The 18,884-nt window shown below is 44.2% G+C and overlaps 2 protein-coding genes across 2 annotated transcripts in view; one reads left to right on the top strand and one right to left on the bottom strand.

Moving 5' to 3' along the window:
- glt8d1 (glycosyltransferase 8 domain containing 1) overlaps nt 1–1,061 on the bottom strand; it is a 48,635-nt gene extending 47,574 nt beyond the window's left edge. Inside the window, exon 1 of the mRNA XM_038812562.1 lies at nt 924–1,061. The gene's annotated coding sequence lies outside the window, so the exon portion shown is untranslated. The remainder of the gene's footprint in view (nt 1–923) is intronic.
- An 11,339-nt stretch (nt 1,062–12,400) lies between these two features.
- Nucleotides 12,401–18,178, top strand: spcs1 (signal peptidase complex subunit 1). The gene is made up of 4 exons (XM_038812564.1): nt 12,401–12,604; nt 15,890–15,949; nt 16,027–16,113; nt 17,984–18,178. Exons 1-4 carry the CDS (start codon nt 12,569–12,571, stop codon nt 18,098–18,100), a joined length of 300 nt encoding a protein of 99 aa, XP_038668492.1. The 5' UTR covers nt 12,401–12,568; the 3' UTR covers nt 18,101–18,178.
- The last annotated feature ends 706 nt before the right edge of the window (nt 18,179–18,884 follow it).

Raw genomic sequence — 18,884 nt, 5'->3', positions numbered from 1 at the left:
CAACCAGTTTAAAAACTCTAGTTCCATTATTTACTAGCTGGAGAAGTTAAAATCTTCAGTTCTGACTGTGGGAAACAAACTGCCAATTGTAACAAGGACACATTTTGTCAGTGAGAGGCCAGCTTACAAGCATAAACTCTGCATGTGTTAAAACTGAAGATCTATTCTACAATGTGGGTCAGTATACCATTTATTATGGCTGCAGGCTGTCTGCCATTAACAAGCAGCGAAGAAGGTGATTGATACCTATACCCCAGATATTGGATCACTGATGTCACGAATTGCAAGACAAAATAGGTGCCTTTGTAATGATTGGATGATTTAATTAAGCATGTGGACCTTTAATGTGATTGGTTAATTATTCTTATATGCAATGCATGACATAACCTTAATTGATAGTCATGATTGGACATAGATAACTCGTAACAAATGATTAGTATATGCTAATTTCTTCTAATTGAATCTCAGAGTATAACTGTCTGTACTATCCTTGAATCTATGCTCTCTGGCGGTCCCAATTGGAAGGCCAATAGTCCTTGCTATGGCTTGTAATAAAGGACTATTTTTTAAAATCCAAATGTCTTTGTCTGGTTTCACGTGAATGGAAGAGCGAAGTATGCGAAAGTCAAATACCAGGTCCAATTACATCAGTTATATAAACCAAGGACCCCATATGCCAATCCAGCAAACCTCATAAGGTTTTTTCTCCCTCATTGTTCTGGGAAACACCAAGGAACAACCTGGTGCACCCATCCTACAACACTGCAGTGCATCTTGGCTTTACAACTGCCAAAAGACATAGAAATTGGGTACAAAGCTATGTCAATGTGACAATAATAAGCTGAAGAAATATATAAAAAATGCACAAGTCACTGATTAACACAGAAAAATGGGTGAGCCATGATATTCAATCCTCAAAATACCTGTAAAAATCCTAAAGTACTATGTATGGCGGGTCTGGAAGAACTGCAATGGATGTCCTGGAGACTTGCAGTGTGGGACACTTTGAAGTTTTGACATCACTGAAAGATTGGTGAAAATATTCAGTAGGTATGGAGCATCTGTGGAAAGAGAAAATCAGAGTTATTGTTTCAGATCTGTGATGTTCGTTCTCTTTTTATCTCTTTACAGTTGCTGCCAGACTTACTGAATACTTGCTGTGTTTTCGTGTTTAATTTCAGATTTCCAATATTCACAGTATTTGTCTTGAAAGGTTGGTCTTGTGACCGTGCTGCAATCAGACTGGTTACTCTGTTTACCTAAATAGGTGTCAGCGTGGCTCAGTGGTAGCACGCTCACCTCAGTCAGGAAACCAGGAATCAAGCCCTTCTCCACAGACTTGAACACATGGCGATCAGTGGTATTAGGGAAGGGTTCATGGCATTGTTTGATAATGAACAGGGATCCAACATTTTAAAAATCTCTCAGAAAAGGTCATGGATGTGAAAATTTAACTTTGTATCTTTCTCCCCTGGTTAACCTTCAGGGCATATACAATATTTTTTGTCATATTTCAGATTTACAGCATCCGCAACATTCTGCTTGTGTATCATTAGAAAGTGTATTGTTTGGCCACTTATCTCATTGCTATTTGTGCAATGTGTTCGTTCAAGACTGATCATCATAGAATTTACAGTGCAGAGGGAGGCCATTCGGCCCATCGAGTCTGCACTGTGCCTTGGAAAGAGCACCCTACCCAAGCACACACCTCCACCCTATCCCCATAACCTAGTAATCCCACCCAACACTAAGGGCAATTTTGGACTCTAAGGGCAATTTAGCATGGCCAATCCATCTAACCTGCACATCTTTGGACTGTGGGAGGAAACCGGAGCTCCCGGAGGAAACCCACGCACACACAGGGAGAACGTGCAGACTCCGCACAGATAATGACCCAAGGCGGGAATCGAACCTGGGACCCTGGAGCTGTGAAGCAATTATGCTAACCACTATGCTACTGTGCTGCCCCTCGATCTGTTCCTCGGTCTCAATGCCATATCCCCTCTTTCTCCCCATACCACCTCAATGTCATTAAAATGTCAAAAACGATCTACCTCTTTCTTGAATGCATTCAATGACTTGGTCTCCTCAGCCTTCTGTGGTAGAGAATTCCATAGGTTCACTACCCTTTGAATGAAGGAATGTTTCCTCATCTAAGTTCTAAATGGTCTATCCTGTATCCTGAGACTATCCCCCACTGGTTCTGGATTCAACAACCAGGGAAAACATCCTCCCTGCATCCGGTCTATTTAACCTTGTTAGAATTTTATGTTTCAAACAGATCTCCTCTCATCCTTCTAAACTCTAGTGAATACAGGCCCAGTCGAACCAATCTATTTTCATAGGATAGACCTGTCAACTCTGGTATCAGCCTAGTGAATGTCCGCTGCACTCCCTCTATGGCACGTATATCCTTTCTTAAGTAGAGAGACCAAAACTGCGCACAATACTCCAGGTATGGTCTCACCAAGGCCCAGTACAACTGCAGTAGGACATCCCTTGTTGAAGGACACAGATTCCTTTGTACATCCATATTTACCAACAAATCACCACTTAAATAATACTCCTTCTTTCTGCTTTTTCACAGCAAAATGTATAATGTCACACTTAGTCACATTGTCCTGCATCTGCCATTTGTTTCCCACTCACTCAACTTGTCTAAATCACCTTGAAACCACCTTGCATCCTCCTCACAAATCAAAATACTGCCCAGTTTTGTGCCATCAGTAAATCTGGAAATGTTAAGTTTGGTTTCCTCATCCAGGTCATTAATTAATTAATTTTTATCGTAGCACGGTGGCGCAGTGGTTAGCACAGCTGGCTCACGGCGCCGAGGTCCCAAGTTCGATCCTGGCTCTGGGTCACTGTCCATGTGGAGTTTGCACATTCTCCCCGTGTTTGAGTGGGTTTCTCCCCCACAACACAAAGATGTGCAGTGTAGGTGGATTGGCCACGCTAAATTGCCCCTTAATGGGAAAAAAATGAATTGGGTAATCTAAATTTATTTTTTTTAAATACATTTTAAAAAATTTAAAATGCCACTTTCTACCCTGCACACCTTTTTGGGTTGAGACCCACGCAGACACGGGGAGAATGTGCAAACTCCACACGGACAGTAGCTTGGGGATGGGATCGAACCTGGGTCCTCATCCAGTCAATTATATACATCCTGGAACAGTTTCGGCCCAAGCATTGATCCCTGTAGTACCCCACTAGTCATTGCCTGCCAGTCAGAAAAAGACCCATTTATTCCCTCTCTGTTTCCTGTCTGTCTGTTCTCAGGGTAGTTCCTCACATTGGTCTAAAAAACCATCACGGACACACTCCAGGAACTCCTCCTCCACTATACCATTACTAGTTTGGTCTGTCCAATCTATGTGTAAATTAAAGTCACCTATGATTACAGTTATACCCTTATTGAAAGCATCTTTGATTTCTTGACAATACCGTCCCTAATATCTCCACTACTGTTTGAGGGTTTATGAATAAACCCCAACATTTTTTGCCCTTGGTTTTTCTTATCTCCACCCACACAGATTCCACATCATAATTTTCTGAGCCAATATCCTTCCTGACTATTGCATTGATTTCCTCTTTTGCTTACAAAGCTACCTCACCCTCCTTTCTCTTTTTGTCTGTCCTTGCAAAATAATGAATACCCCTGAATATTCAGTTCCCATCTTTGGTAATGCTGCAGCTATGTCTCTGTAATGGCAACTATATCATAACCGTTTATATCTATTTGTGCTGTTAATTCATCTACCTTATTGCAAATGTTTGGTGCATTAGGTCACAAAGTCGTTAGACTTTTCTGTTTAACCTTGTTAGTCAGCTTAACTTTATTTAGCATTCTGGCCCCATTTATTTTTCACCCTGGTTTTTTTCTGTCTTCCACTTTTACTTGCTACATTTCTATCTTTGTTTCTATCCATGTTTCTCACTCCTCTGTCTCCCTGCTCAGATTCCACTTCCCCCACACCTATCATTCCAGTTTAAACCCTCCCTGGCAGCACCTGCAAACACAAGCCCCCTGAGGACATTGGTTTTGATCTAGCCCAGATGCAACCCTTCTCGCTTTTATTTGAGGAGGTGGCGGTATAGTGGTATAGTCAATGCACTAGCAATTCAAAGGCCCAAGGTAATGTCCAAAGATGTGCAGGTTAGGTAGATCGGCCATGCTAAATTGCCCTTAGTGTCCAAAAGGTGGGGTGGGGTTACTGGGTTATGGGAATAACGTGGAGGTGTGGGCTTGGGCAGGATGCTCTTTCCAAGGGCCGGTGCAGACCTGATGGGCCGAATGGCCTCCTTCTGCACTGTAAATTCTATGAAATCTATGAAATGTATGTTTTGGGGTTTGAATCCCACCAGGGCAGCTGATGAAATTTGAATTGAATAAAATTCTGCACTTAAAAGTCTAATGATAATTATGAAACCATTGTCAATTGTTGTAAAAACCCACCTGGCTCACTAATGTCCTTTAGGGAAAGGGAATTAGCACTACTGCCTCACAGCGCTAGGGACTGGGTACAATTCTTTTTTAAAATTTTTTTTAAGAGTACCCAATTATTTTTTTCCAATTAAGGGGCAATTTAGCGTGGCCAATCCACCTAACCTGCACATCTTTGGGTTGTGGGGGTGAAACCTGATGTGTTGGTCAGGCTGGGTCTATGTGGACTGCGTTTGATGCAGTGTAGGGAGAGTCAGACTTCCAACACTTGATGAGATGCAACACAATTTTATTTACCATCTAACTACTTTACATGTTCAACTGTGGGTTGACACTATGCTGACTTGACTGGAGACCTGAGGCTAGCCTGACCAGACTTACTGACTACCACATGGTGTTTGCACTGGCTATGCTCACGAACTCTGACTGTCTCAGAGGCTGGATCCTGAGAGAGCGGGAAAACTGGTGCCCTGTGGCTTTATAGTGGTCGTGAGCTGTATGGTGATTGGCTGCTGTGTTCTGTGTGCTTACTGGTCATCCTGTGTGTCAATCATAGCTTATCGTAGAATTTACAGTGCAGAAGGAGGCCATTCGGCCCATCGAGTCTGCACCGGCTTTTGGAAAGAGCACCCTACCCAAGGTCAACACCTCCACCCTATCCCCATAACCCAGTAACCCCACCTAACACGAAGGGCAATTTTGGACACTAAGGGCAATTTATCATGGCCAATCCACCTAGCCTGCACATCTTTGGACTGTGGGAGGAAACCGGAGCACCCGGAGGAAACACGCACACATGGGGAGGATGTGCAGACTCCGCACAGAGTGACCCAAGCCGAAATTGAACCTGGGACCCTGGAGCTGTGAAGCTACCGTGCTGCCCAATCACTGCCTGTCTGCACTTCATTATATACATGGATGTATATTATGACATCTCCCCCTTCTTTTTGAAGTTTGTATTCAGATAATAAATATTAAGGTGCATGTGTGTGAAGATGTGTATATGTACGTGACTATATACAGAATATGCTAAAATGGACTTATATACATAAGAAGGTGTCGCTAGTGCAGATATAGGGCAGGCGAAATGGTAAAAAAAACGATATTTACAGAGGTCAAAATGATGAGCTAACAAAGTTGTGCAAACATTCAGTCTATAAGTTTAGTCTCTGTGGCAGGTGACAAATTCTGGTTGACTGCCTCAAGGGTGGAGCAGGGACTGCCTGCACTTGGATAGGCGGGACTTCCGCCAATGCGGTGGTCGCAGAGGTCGGCAGGATTGCTGGTAGATCGGTGGCCTCGTGGCAGGGCGCGTCCAGAGGAAGCAGTGTGTGAGGTGGGACATCACGGCTGGGTGGCGGGCGTGGAAGTCTGCGCAGCGCCCGCCTGTTGCGTCGTAGGAAAGAGCCATCAGCCATTCGAACGAGGAATGATCTTGGGGCCACTTGCTTGACCACCACAGCTGTGGCGGACCAGCCGCCGTGAGGCAGCTGTACACAAACTCAATCAGTTGGGACCAGCTCGGGGAGATCCGTGGCATGAGCGTCGTATGCTGATTTCTGTTGGGCCCGAGACTGCTGCACCTTCTGTTTGACTGGGAAGTTGTCAAGGTCTGGAATGTGGATGGCTGGAAGAGTTGTTCGCAGAGTGCAATTCGTGAGCATCTGCGCTGGAGACAACCCAGTGGACAGCGGGGTTGCTCTGTATGCCAACAGCGCCAGGTTGAAATCGGACCCTGAGTCTGCAGCCTTACATGGTAATCTTTTGACGATGTGGACCCCTTTTTCTGCCTTCCCGTTTGACTGAGGGTAGTGGGAGCTGGATGTGAAGTGACGAAAGTCGTATAGCCGGCCAAAATCAGACCACTCCTGGCTGTAAAAACAGGGGCTGTTGTCACTCATCACCATGAGTGGTATCCCATGTCTGGCAAATGTTTCTTTGCATGCCTTAATCACCGCTGCCGACGTGAGGTCGGACAGTCTCACCACTTTGGGGTAATTGGAATAGTCGACCAGGAGGACATAGTCACGCCCCTTGGCGTGGAAAAGGTCGACACCGACATTGGACCATGGGGAGGTCGCTATCTCATGTTGCTGCAGTTTCTTTAGGTTGAGCTGGCTGAAATTATTGACATGTAGGGCAGTTGAGGACCGTGTTGGCAACGTCCTGGCTGATGCCCGGCCAGTAGACTGCCTCCCGAACCCTGCGTCGACATTTCTCAACTCCCAGGTGACCCTCATGGATTTGGCCGAGCACCATAGCTCGCATGCTCTGTGGGATCAAGATTCTGTCAAGCTTCATGAAGATGCCGTCTACCACTGTCAGATCGTCCTTGACGTTGTAAAACTGGGGACTGTCCCTTCTGCCAGCCATTCGTGAGGTGCTGCCTCACCCGCTGAAGCAGAGGATCCCTGGCCATTTCCCCACGAATTTGAATGACCCTCTCATCAAAGGCCGGAAAGTTGGAGGCACAAAATTTCACCTGCGCGTCAATTTGACATACGATGTCAGTTTGCTCACACAGTGTGGTGATAGACCTGGAAAGGGCATCTGCAACAATGAGTTATTTGCCTGGGGTGTAGACCAGTTCAAAATTGTAGCGGCGTAGCTTGAGAAGGATTCGTTGTAGCCTTGGCGTCATGACATTGAGGTCTTTTTGGATGATGTGGACCAATGGCCTGTGGTCCGTCTCAACCGTGAATTTAGGGAGGCCATGTGCATAGTCGTAGAACTTGTCGATTCCCGTTAGGAGGCCCAGGCATTCCTTCTCAATCTGAGCGTATCGTTGCTCAGTGGGCGTCATGGCTCTGGAGGCATACGCAACTGGGGCCCAGAAGGAGGAGTCATCCCGTTGGAGGAGCACCGCCCCAATCCGTCCTGGCTCGCGTCAGTGGATATTTTTGACTCCTTGGCGGGGTCGAAAAACGCCAGCACCGGGGCTTTGGTGAGTTTTGCCCTCAGCTCACGCCATTCTTTCTCATGAGCGGGCAGTCACTGGAATTCCATCGACTTTCTGACGAGATGGCGGAGGGCTGTGGTGTGGGACGCCATGTTGGGAATGAACTTCCCAAGGAAGTTGACCATCCCTAGAAAGCGGAGGACCGCCTTCTTGTCCTCTGGGGTTTTCATGGCGTTGATCGCTGAAACCTTGTCAGCATCTGGCTGCACGCCTTGCTGCGAGATGTGGTCGCCAAGGAATTTAATTTATGATTGACCGAATGAGCATTTGGCCCTGTTGAGTCGGAGGCCATGCTCGTCGATCCTGTGGAATACCCGTTTGAGGCGATAGATGTGTTCTTGAGCAGTTGTGGACCAGATTATGACATCGTTGACGTACACTCGCACCCCCTCGATGCCCTCCATCATTTGTTCCATTATGCGGTGAAATACCTCTGAGGCAGAGAGGATGCCAAAATGCATTCGGTTGTAGCAGTAGCGACCGAACGGGGTATTGAATGTGCATAGCTTGCAACTATGCCAAAACCCCTTGGAGGCGTCCAGCTTCGTAAAGAATTTGGCATGAGCCATCTCGCTGGTTAACCCTTCTCGTTTTCGTATCGGGTAATGTTCCCTCATGATGTTGCAGTTTAAATCTTTGGGGTCGATCCAGATTCGAAGCACCCCTGACGGCTTCTTGACGCAGACCATGGAGCTAACCCAGTCCGTAGGTTCTGTGACCGTTGATATGACGCCCTGGTACTGGAGGTCTTGCAACTGCTGCTTGAGGCGATCCTTGAGGGGTGCCGGCACCCGACGTGGTGCGTGAACCACAGGGGTGGTGTTTGGTTTCAGCAGGATCTTGTATCGGTATGGGAGTGTGCCCATACCTTCGAACACACTATGGTACTGCGCTATGATGTCATCAATTTGAGCCTGGAAGTTTTCATCAGATGAGGCCGTCGCCTGTGAGGATGACGTGGTGTGGACTCGCTGAACCAGGTTCATGAGTTTGCAGGCCCGAGTACCGAGCAGGGATGCTCTGTCAGGTCCTACGATCTCAAATTGCAGCGTCGCTTTAAGTGACCTATTGGAAATTCCAATTTGGCATGAGCCACTGGCAGCAATGGCATTGCCATTGTAGTCAAGGAGCTCGCAGGCCGGTGGAAGAATGCTTGGTCTGACGCGGATGGTGTCGAGATCGGATTTCGAAATTAGGTTAACTGATGCGCCGGTGTCCAACTTGAAACGGATGCGAGCCTTGTTAACTGTGAGGACAGCACACCACTCGTCGCCAGGATCCATGCTTAGGATTGGGAGGTGTTTCACCATCTTTGAGAAAGGCAGCGCATGCTTAGTAATGATGCCCACCCAGAATGGGGATTTGAGGCACTCGGCATCAGGATCTGTTGGGCTGTCGGGGTCGGAGTCTGGCACGGCCTGCTGTATCGAACGGACGCTTCTGCGCCGTGGCTGGGATCACTGGATGCTGGGCAGTGGAGCAGATCTGCAAAGGGCTGCGTAGTGGCCAAGCTTGCCACACTGTAGACACCGTCGCGATTTTGCTGGACATTGCTGCTTTAAATGGGCGGAGCCACAATTCGGACACGTCATGACGCCAACGTCAGCGCGTTCCGTGCGCCAACGCGCATGTGCAGTGCGGTCGAATGACGTACGCACCTGCGCAGGCTGGTCATCGGTCTCGCCATCCCCTCGGTCGTGGCGTGCATGTGCTGGAGCCCGGGAAAAGCGCGCAAAATGGCCACTCTCATCAAGACTCAGGCCCTGCATTTGTGTGATGGCCTGCACCCGTTCTGCCTTGTGGGGGGTTAGCTTTGCCGTTTCTGCCGCCCTGATGTGGGAGTACCGGTTCTTAGCATGCTCGTGGAGAACGCACGTTTCGATGGCGATGGTGAGGGTGAGCTGACTTTCAGGAGCTGCTGGCGAAGGGAATTGGAGTGGACCCCGAAAACGATTTGATCCTGGATCATGGAATCAGTTGTCGAGTCATAGTTACATGACTGCGCGAGGATGCGGAGATGGGTCAAAAAGGATTGAAAAGGTTCATCCTTACCCTGAAGCCTCTGCTGGAAAACGTACCGTTCAAAGCTCTCATTCACCTCAATGTCGCAGTGGTTGTCGAACTTCAGCAGGACTGTTTTAAGTTTCGTCTTGTCTTCGCCTTCAGCAAATGTAAGGGAGTTGTAGATGTGGATGGCGTGGTCCCCGGCTGTGGAGAGGAATAGTGTGATCTTCCTGGCGTCCGATGCGGCCTCGAGGTCGGTGGCTTCGAGATAGAGTTGAAACTTCTGTTTGAAGATCTTCCAATTTGCTCCGAGGTTGCCGGCGATGCGGAGCTGTGGAGGAGGGCGGACGTTGTCCATGTCACCGGATGGCTGTTTGCTGGTCAACGCTGATTCACTCAAGGTAGGTCCGTCAATTTTCAGCATCCATACCTGGTACCATGATGTGTTGGGCAGGCTGGGTCTATGTGGACTGCGTTTGATGCAGTGTAGCGAGAGACAGACTTTCAACACTTGATGAGATGCAACACAATTTTATTTAACATCTAACTATTTTACATGTTCAACTGTGAGTTGACACTATGCTGACTTGACTGGAGACCTGAGGCTAGTCTGACCAGACTTACTGATTACCACATTGTGTTTGCACTGGCTATGCTCACGAGCTCTGACTGTCTCAGAGGCTGGATCCCGAGAGAGCGGGAAAACTGGTGCCCTCTGGCTTTAAAGTGGTCATGTCCTGTCTGGTGATTGGCTGCTGTGTTCTGTGTGCTTACTGGTCATCCTGTGTGTCAATCACTGCCTGTCTGCACTCCATTATATACATGGATGCATATTATGACAAAACCCAAGCGGACAAGGGGAGAATGTGCAAACTCCACACGGACAGTGACCCAGGGCCTTGATTTGAACCCGGGTCCTCAGCGCCGTAGGCAGCAATTCTAACCATTGTGCCACGTGCTGCCCTCACCTGGAAAGACAATTCTGACCTTGAGTGAATGTCTGTGTGGAGTTTGCATGTTCTCCCCGTGTTTACGTGGGTTTCCTCTGGGTGCTCTGGTTTCCTGCAACAGTCCAAAGATGTGGAAGTTAGGTGGGTTGGCCATACTAAATTGCCACTAAGTGTCCAGGGATGTGCAGGTTAGGTTACGAGGATAGGGCGGGGTGGATATGGGGGTGGACCTTGGTAGAGAGCTCTATCAGAGGGTTGGTGCAGATCTGATGGGGCGAAAGGCCTTCTTCTGCACTGCAGGGATTCTATGATTCTATTGGCCCTTCCTTCCTTGAAATTACATGCTGATTTTCCCTCAAGAATATTCTGAAATAAATTTACAGACTAAAACATGAGAAAGTTTTCGTCAGCTTGAAAATATAATTTGAACTTTTTTTTATTGATATAGGTCTATAGAATCCTACAGTGCAGAAGGAGGCCATTCGGCCTATCGAGTCTCAAAAATTGCTTTAATGATAATTTTCAGTAATGCTCCCATTGCATGAAAATAATTTCTTTCACCACCAGCCTGAGGTAAGCTATTTTTCCAGCTAGGGCATATTGTGTCTGTATGCATTTTTTTCCCAATATTCATGGTTTCTTATTATGTGTTCATTCATCATCTCTTTGTTGCTGCAGCTCTTTGTCTCCCTCACTAATTTGTACTCTCTGTATGTCAAGTGTCCAAGATCCAATTGCAACTGATAGGAAAGCCCCTAATAGGAAATAATATGCCACAGCACAATGGTTAGCACTGTTGCTTCACAGTGCCAAGGACCCAGGTTTGATTCCCAGCTGGGTCACTGTCTGTGCAGAGTCTATGCAGAGTCTGCACGTTCCTCCCGTGTCTGTGTGGTTTTTCCTCCGGTTTCCTTCCGCAAGGCCCGAAAGACATGCTGTTAGGTCAATTGGACATTCTAAATTCTCCCTCAATGTACCCAACAGGCTCCGGAGTGTGGCGACTAGAAGATTTTCACAGTAACTTCATTGCATCATTAATGTAAGCTTACTTGTGACACTAATATAGATTATTATTATAATCAAAAGAATTCCAAGCTTTGATACTTGAACATAGAACCTTACAGCCCAGTACAGGCCATTCGGCCCTCGATGTTGCGTCGACCTGTGAAACCACTCTAAAGCCCATCTACACTATTCCCTTATCGTCGATATGTCTATCCAATGACCATTTGAATGCCCTTAGTGTTGGCGAGTCCACTACTGTTGTAGGCTGGGCATTCCACGGCTTACTCATCTCTGAGTAAAGAACGTACCTCTGACATCTGTCCTATATCTATCTCCCCTCAATTTAAAGCTATGTCCCCTCATGCGAGACATCACCATCCGGCAGAAAATACTGGAAAAATTAAAAACTTTTTGCAAGTTGAAAGATCATATTTTATTTACACGTTCTTTATGACAAATCAAATTTCCACGTCAGTTCTCGGTGGGTTACAGGATTGCTGCCACAGCACTCACTGGCTTCCTCACACAGCCGATATTTTAAATCGATTTATAACAAAGGGAACAAAATAATGTTCAATTCTAGTTATTTTGCGAGGAAAACACACAATCACACATAAAACTGAGTATCTTCAAAAAGGTGAGACACTGCACACGTTTACAATTCATTTGAAAAGGGGAGAGGAAAGATCAACTTGGTGAAAATTAGTGACTGTAAAGCGAACATGCAGGAAATTGTAAACTAATAAAGTTGAATACTAACAGCAAACACTTTAAACAAGAAGTAGTGTTGAGACTCTTTACCTACATCACTGCAAAGCCTCGAAACTTTAATTAACATCCAACTGCCAACTCAACACAAGAGGAGACAACAGGGAGGCTGTCCAACTCACTGCCTGAATCACTTATAGCCTTCAAAACCAAGCACATGGCACGCGATAAACTATCCGTTCGGATTTATGATCCGCGAGGAAAGGCTGATGATCATAATTGATGTTTTTAAAACCTTCTGGCGGTGCGATCCTGTGCCGGCAGTCGTGAGGTAGGCCCGCTGGTTGCTAAGGGCGGGTAGGAACGGGTCCTACGGAAAGTGATTGCGTATCCTTCAGGCGACGGCGGTGGTGAAGCTTCTGGAAGAGTGGCGCGGCAGGCAAGCTGGATAGGAACCAGGAGGCTGGAAAGGGACGGCATCTTGCGGCTCTGAAGATGCTTTCCTACGCGAAGTCGTTCCCGACCCACATGGTAAGCGGGAGTGGGGACAGTGAGCGGCTCCTCGCCCAACAGCTGAATCCGCCCAGGCCGAGTACTGACCGACAGCCTGGTGGGAAGATGAGATTGACAGCCTTTTCCTTGGCGATTGAGAGAGGGTTCAAACTTAACCTTTTCAGTTGCATTATCCACCTTCCGCTTTTGGGGAAACGACCTTCCTAAGTGGGCAGCACTTTCGCCCTTGCCTCAGTAGGTTGTGGGTTCAAATCCTAATTCATTGCCTGAATACAAAAATCATGGCTAGCACTCGACTGCGGTACTGAGGGAGTTATACATTGTTGGAGATGCTGTCTTTCAGATGCGACATTGAACCAAGATACCATCTGCTCCCCCAATTAAGCGTAAAGGTTCTCACGGCATTATTTTGAAGACGACCAAGGGACCTCAGGGTCCTGGCTAGTATTTATACCTCAACTAGCATCAGAAAACCGATTATTTAGGTCATTATCATCTTGAGGGTTGTTTGTGTTGATGTGCTAAATTGATGGCCGTGTTTTCTACATTGAACAACAGTGATTACACTTCAAAAAGCTACTTAGTTGGCTGTAAGGTGTTTCGAAATGTCTGCTAGCCGTGAAAGATGGTATATAAATGTACGTCTTTCATTTAAAGGGAAGCTGGATAAGGTGACGAATGAGAAAGGAACTTGACAAACAAATAGTGAGATTATGTAGGGTGGGCACCAGACAGTAATACTGGCTCAAATCAGTTGGGCTGAATGGTGTTTCTGTACTGCATAAATAAATGTCTCCATAGTTCCGGATGGCCATCGGCTGCTTTCCCCTTTTGAGGGGCGAGCTGACTGGTTGTGATTTAACCTGAGGATCGTTACACCTTGGACGAAGAGCAAGGTTGAGATGGTAGGCCCTCATGAATAAACTCAGCTGGGATGGGAATTGAACTGACTCTGCTGGACTTGCTCTGCATCACAAACTAGCTGTCTTGCCAAGTGAGCTAAACTGCCCCCCCAACCCCCACTAATGTATCACTAATCCCAGCAGCCCTGCAGAAGTTACCTTTTGGCTTACATCAAAAAGGAATCTGAAGTCAGAAAAACAGAAAGCTTGTCTGTATCTTTTCTGTTAGGTGCAGAGATGAGAATTTGCAGGAAGAAAGTTGCTGTAATTATCGCCAATAAAACTTGCAAATTTGAATTACTAGAAGATAGACTTTAAAACTAAACATCAAGTTCAAGAAAAATGATCTTTGAAAGTCCTGTAAAACTTAAATGATTTAAATACCTTCTCATTCAATGTATACATTGCATCTACATTCACTGTAGTGTGATTGTTGAGGTGTTAGATTTAATTAATTATTACTGCAAGATGAGCCTTGGGTGAAAAGTTTAGGATCTGCAAATACCATAATTCTAAAATCAAACATCTGAAAAATAGAACTTTTCTTCCCATTAAGGTGATTGTTATGATAGAATAAAGTGGGTTGGTCAAGAATAGCGTGCATTTTAAAAATAATCTTTATTATTGTCACAAATAGGCTTACAATACTACAATGAAGTTACTGTGAAAATCCCATAGTTGCCACATTCTGGAGCCTATTCGGGTACACGAGGGATAATTCAGAATGTCCTATTCACCTAACAAGCACGTTTTTGTCGGTATAGTAATGCTTGTTAAGGATGACTATTCCCAACCCTTTGTCAGGTTTACTGATGTGTATTTCCGGATTGGTCTTAAGGCTTCGCACGCTGCAGTGAAGGTGGCACGGTGGGTTAGCCGGGCTGCCTCACGGTTCTGAGGTCCCAGGTTTGATCCCAGCTCTGGGTCACTGTCCGTGTGGAGTTTGCACATTCTCCCCGTGTTTGCGTGGGTTTTGTCCCCACAACCCAAAGATGTGCAGACTAGGTGGATTGGTCACACTAAATTGCCCCTTAATTGGAAAAAATTAATTGGGTACTCTAAATTTATTTTTAAAAAGGCTTTGCAACATTGTACAACGTTTGCGTTGCATGCGAAAATCAGACCGGTAATTCAGAATCCAACAACATGCATGTGCTAGATCAGCTAGGCATACTTTCAATGAGTAATCATCTTCAGTGGATGTTGGTTTGGGGCCGGAAAGCTGGGAGTAGAGAAGTTTGAACTCAGCAAGTACCTGTTCCCATTTGAAACCATGTGCAAGAACAAACTCCTTGCTGTCAAAGAGATTTGTTTGTCAGAGAGATTTGTTATGTATTGAGTGGCATCATTAATTGCATTGCCTAACTGCATCCACTCGAGTTAGTTTATGATGCTGACTTGTTTCAAATGCTTATGGTGTGGTCATCTATTGATGCAATATAGTGGCATAAACGGATCAAATCAAAAAATGAAACATTTGTGCACCACAGACCAAGCACACAGTGTAGGACACGGCATAAATTAGTAACCTTATTACCAATCTGTTCAATGTCATCTCGTAAATGCTTGCTCAATCATGGGACTGTCTCGCATTAGCATTTTTGATGTGTTTAAATAAAACCTGGCACACTTTTGGGTTTAATACATTCCTTGGAGAAATTTGATAGATAATTTAGCTGTTTTTAACATCCCAGATTTGGGCCTTGTTGTACCTCTGTCTCAGATAGAATAAATTGTTTGGTCGTTTTGCTTGAGTTTTGCTGAGAATAAGCAGTTTTGCTTTTGTTAATGTGGTGAGACTTATTATAAAAAGTGCTGATAATAGAAAATTTGCATAATGACAGTCGTGTAAATCTGACTGCACAAGTTTTATTTAACCGTACATTTGTTTTGAAAATTTGAAGTACCCAATGTGCAAGAGAATGTGCAAACTCCAGGGGCGGGATTGAATCCGGGTCCTTAGCACCATGAGGCAGCAGTGCTAACCACTGCATCATCGTATTGCCCTATTTAATGTTAAATTAAACATAATATATTGTCATATTATAGTGGACGATTATGCACATTTTAAAAATGAGTTAAAATGACCTTTTAAACTAATCTTAAGTCAGAAAACAAAATATAACCTCTGCAGTTGTGTGCGGTCTTCTTAGACCAAAAAAAGTTTGAGCCGGGGATTGGGTTGGGGCTCCCTTCATGGGGATCCCATCTGATAGTTTCCCCTTCCCTTTCCCTACTGTTCTATTGATATTAAAAAGTTTCAGTGCTCTGAAAGTTCGAGATTCCAAATAAACCTGTTGGGCTTTAAAAAACCCAAAATATGCATCTTACTGAGACATTTGTTGGAGTGCATAATACAGCTTGTTAAATAATTTGTTTAATCTACATTTTTTATTTGTAGGACTACAAGGGACAACAATTAGCAGAGCAAACTTTTCAACGCGTAATTATTGCATCTGCTGTAAGTATGGTTTTTTTTAAAAATTGAAGACAATTTGATCTTTAATTTGAAATTACAGTATTTATTTTCTTTGATAGATTATTGGCTTCATTTATGGTTACATGGTCGAGCAGTTTGGATGGACTGTTTACATTGTTCTGGCTGGTTTTGTCATTTCATGCTTGGTAAGTTACAGAAATGATCTTCAATTGATTATTGTAATTAGTAATTATTGTATATTAACGTTAATTTATATCAAAGCAAAACTGAATTTTGGTATTCCGTTCAATATACCCAATAAAAATGCTAATTTATCTGGCTTCGCTGTTTAGTTTCAACGTATTGTTTTGAAAAACCTTCAGTACAATTATCTGAATTTTTTTGAGTACTGATGAGTAAATCTTGGATTATATATTTGCAGGTAGTTGATAAATTGGGCACTTTTGCAACTCTGCTTTTAAAATTTTCTGAATGTACATTTTAAAAATAATTTTTAAGCTGCGAGATTGCCACCAGTAAGCAATGTGTAATTTATTCATATAGGCTAAATTATCTCAGATTTGATGGCTGGAGGGAGTTAACTTAAAAGGTATAGCCCTAAATAATACCCGAGCTTCAGGAAAAAGGGGAAGAAAACTAAGTTATTTAGAAATGACAAGACAAACAGGCTATTTGGATTGGCCAGTTCAGATTGATACTTATTTGCCCATCCTGTTTCTATATCTCTCTCTTCCTTTTTCCATTCACGTTTCAAACGTATTCTTAAATAGTCCTGGTCCCTGCTTCAGTTATTAACTCCAGTGGTGCATTTCCCAAGTTCCCTCTGGTTCGAGGCCGTCCAAACACTAACGAAAATCCTTTCCTAATTTTAAACAGCTTTATCAAAGTGCCCTCCCTCTTTGTTTCAATAAAACTTTCCCCCCCCCCCCCCCCCACATCTTTATATTTCTTCATGCCAGGCAACATGCGAGTGAATCTGCACTGTACCATCTTTATTGCCTCGACATTCTGTAGTGTGGAATGCAGAACTGAACACAGTACACCAACTGGGGATTACCTATGGTTCGGTATAAATTCACCATGACATTCTAACTTTTATAGTCTATAAAATTACAATATCCCTTTAGTTTTTCAGTGTCCTTACCCAGATGAAGAGCTATTTTTAAATTCTTGTGAAGCTGAACTCTAAATCCTTCTTAGCATTGCTAGTTATCACTTATGCTTACTTAGATCTAGCCATTACTCTCCCTTTATATGTACGTGAATGTAGCCAGCCTACATGCATTCTCTTCTCTCCATTTTCTCCCTCCATATTGGGTATATCTCAGAACATTAATTCCATCTGATTTTTTTTTTCCTTTCCCATTTCCCTTTTTTAAAAAAAAAATAATAATAATTTAGGGATGTGGGTGTTGCTGGCTAGGCCAGCATTATTGCCCATCCCTAGCTGCTGTTGAGAAGGTGGTATTGAGTTTCCTTCTGAACTGCTGCAGTCCTTGAGGTGAGAGTATACCCATAGTGCTTGTAAGCAAATTCCAGGATTTGACCCTGCCACAGTGAAGGCATGGCAATATATTTCCAAGTCAAGATAGTAAGTGACTTGGAGGGGAACCAAGTGCTGTTGGTGGTGGTGCTGTTCCTAGGTATCTGCTGCTCGTTTTTCCAGATGCTACTGGTTGTCGGTTTGGGTTCGGAAGGTGCTGCCTAAGGAACTTTGGTGAGTTCCTACAGAGCATTTGTAGATGATACACACTGCTGCGAGGGATTGGATGTTTTCTTTTTTTCTATTTAGTTACTGCCTCCTCCACATTGCTTAGTTACTGCCCCCTCCACATTGCTAAAAATGTTGATTTTTAAAGGTTTTCGAATATGTGTAAATCTTCTGACGGTAATCATTTGTGCTTTCATCTGCCACTGTTCAGACTAGTTGGAAGCAAGTTAAAATGATAATTTTAGACATCTATGTGTTAGTTACTGTATCAGTTCTGGTTGAAATTTTAATACTTGCAACAGTAGCTTGTTTTTTTAACTCTAATCTGATATTACATTTTTCAGCTAACACTCCCACCGTGGCCAATGTACCGTAACCACCCACTGAATTGGCAGTCAGAGGTACAGAATGAGGAGAAAAAGCAAACCGAATGTGTCAAGAAGCCAAAAAAGCATAAATAACATTGAATTATTCTGTATACAGCCACATATCACAATTCTTTTTTATTTCATGACTTAATAAATGTTGCTGAATCAGGATGTTGTGTTCAGTAATTTTATGTAGTAATGATTTGGGGCATAGAGGTTCCTATGCATGGACCAGTGAAAAAGTGAATTTGATGGTACTATTTTGAATAAGAGCAGGAAACTTCTATTTATCAGCTAAGCAACATCACTGGACAGATTATCATATTGTTCTTTATGGGATGGACTTACTATGTTTGCCACACTACAACAACGATATGTACACTTCAAATTCAAAAAAACTTAATTGGTTTGTGCTTCGGGAAGCCTGAAAATCATAAACGACACTGCGCTGGATTCTCCATCCCGCACGCTGGCTGGTCAATGGGGTTTACCATTGTGGGGCAGTCCCATGCCATCGGAAAACCCCCAGGCGGCCGGCAAAATGGAGCATCCTACCGGCGGAGAATCCAGCCACTATATATTTTAAGGTTAACTCATTTCTATTAAAGACTGATTTTTAAAAAAAAACACTTGGGACATCTTTTGGATGTGGTAAGATATTTCTTTCAAGTTAATCAACATTTCTTGGCTCCAGACACAAACTTCACTAACTTTTAAATTGCACTGTTGTTTCATTAGTGTCCATAAATGATGATGAAAACCTCATTTAGCCTTGGTTGTAGGGGAGATTTTAGAAATAATCTGGGGAAATTTTAAAAATAAATTTCGAGTACCTAATTAATTTTTTCCAATTAAGGGGCAATTTAGCGTGGCACAT

This window comes from Scyliorhinus canicula, chromosome 11 (assembly GCF_902713615.1).
Source record: "Scyliorhinus canicula chromosome 11, sScyCan1.1, whole genome shotgun sequence".
In the NCBI taxonomy this organism is placed as follows: Eukaryota; Metazoa; Chordata; class Chondrichthyes; order Carcharhiniformes; family Scyliorhinidae; genus Scyliorhinus; species Scyliorhinus canicula.
Note: the sequence above shows the minus strand (reverse complement) of the source record. Positions and strands in the feature narration are given on the sequence as shown.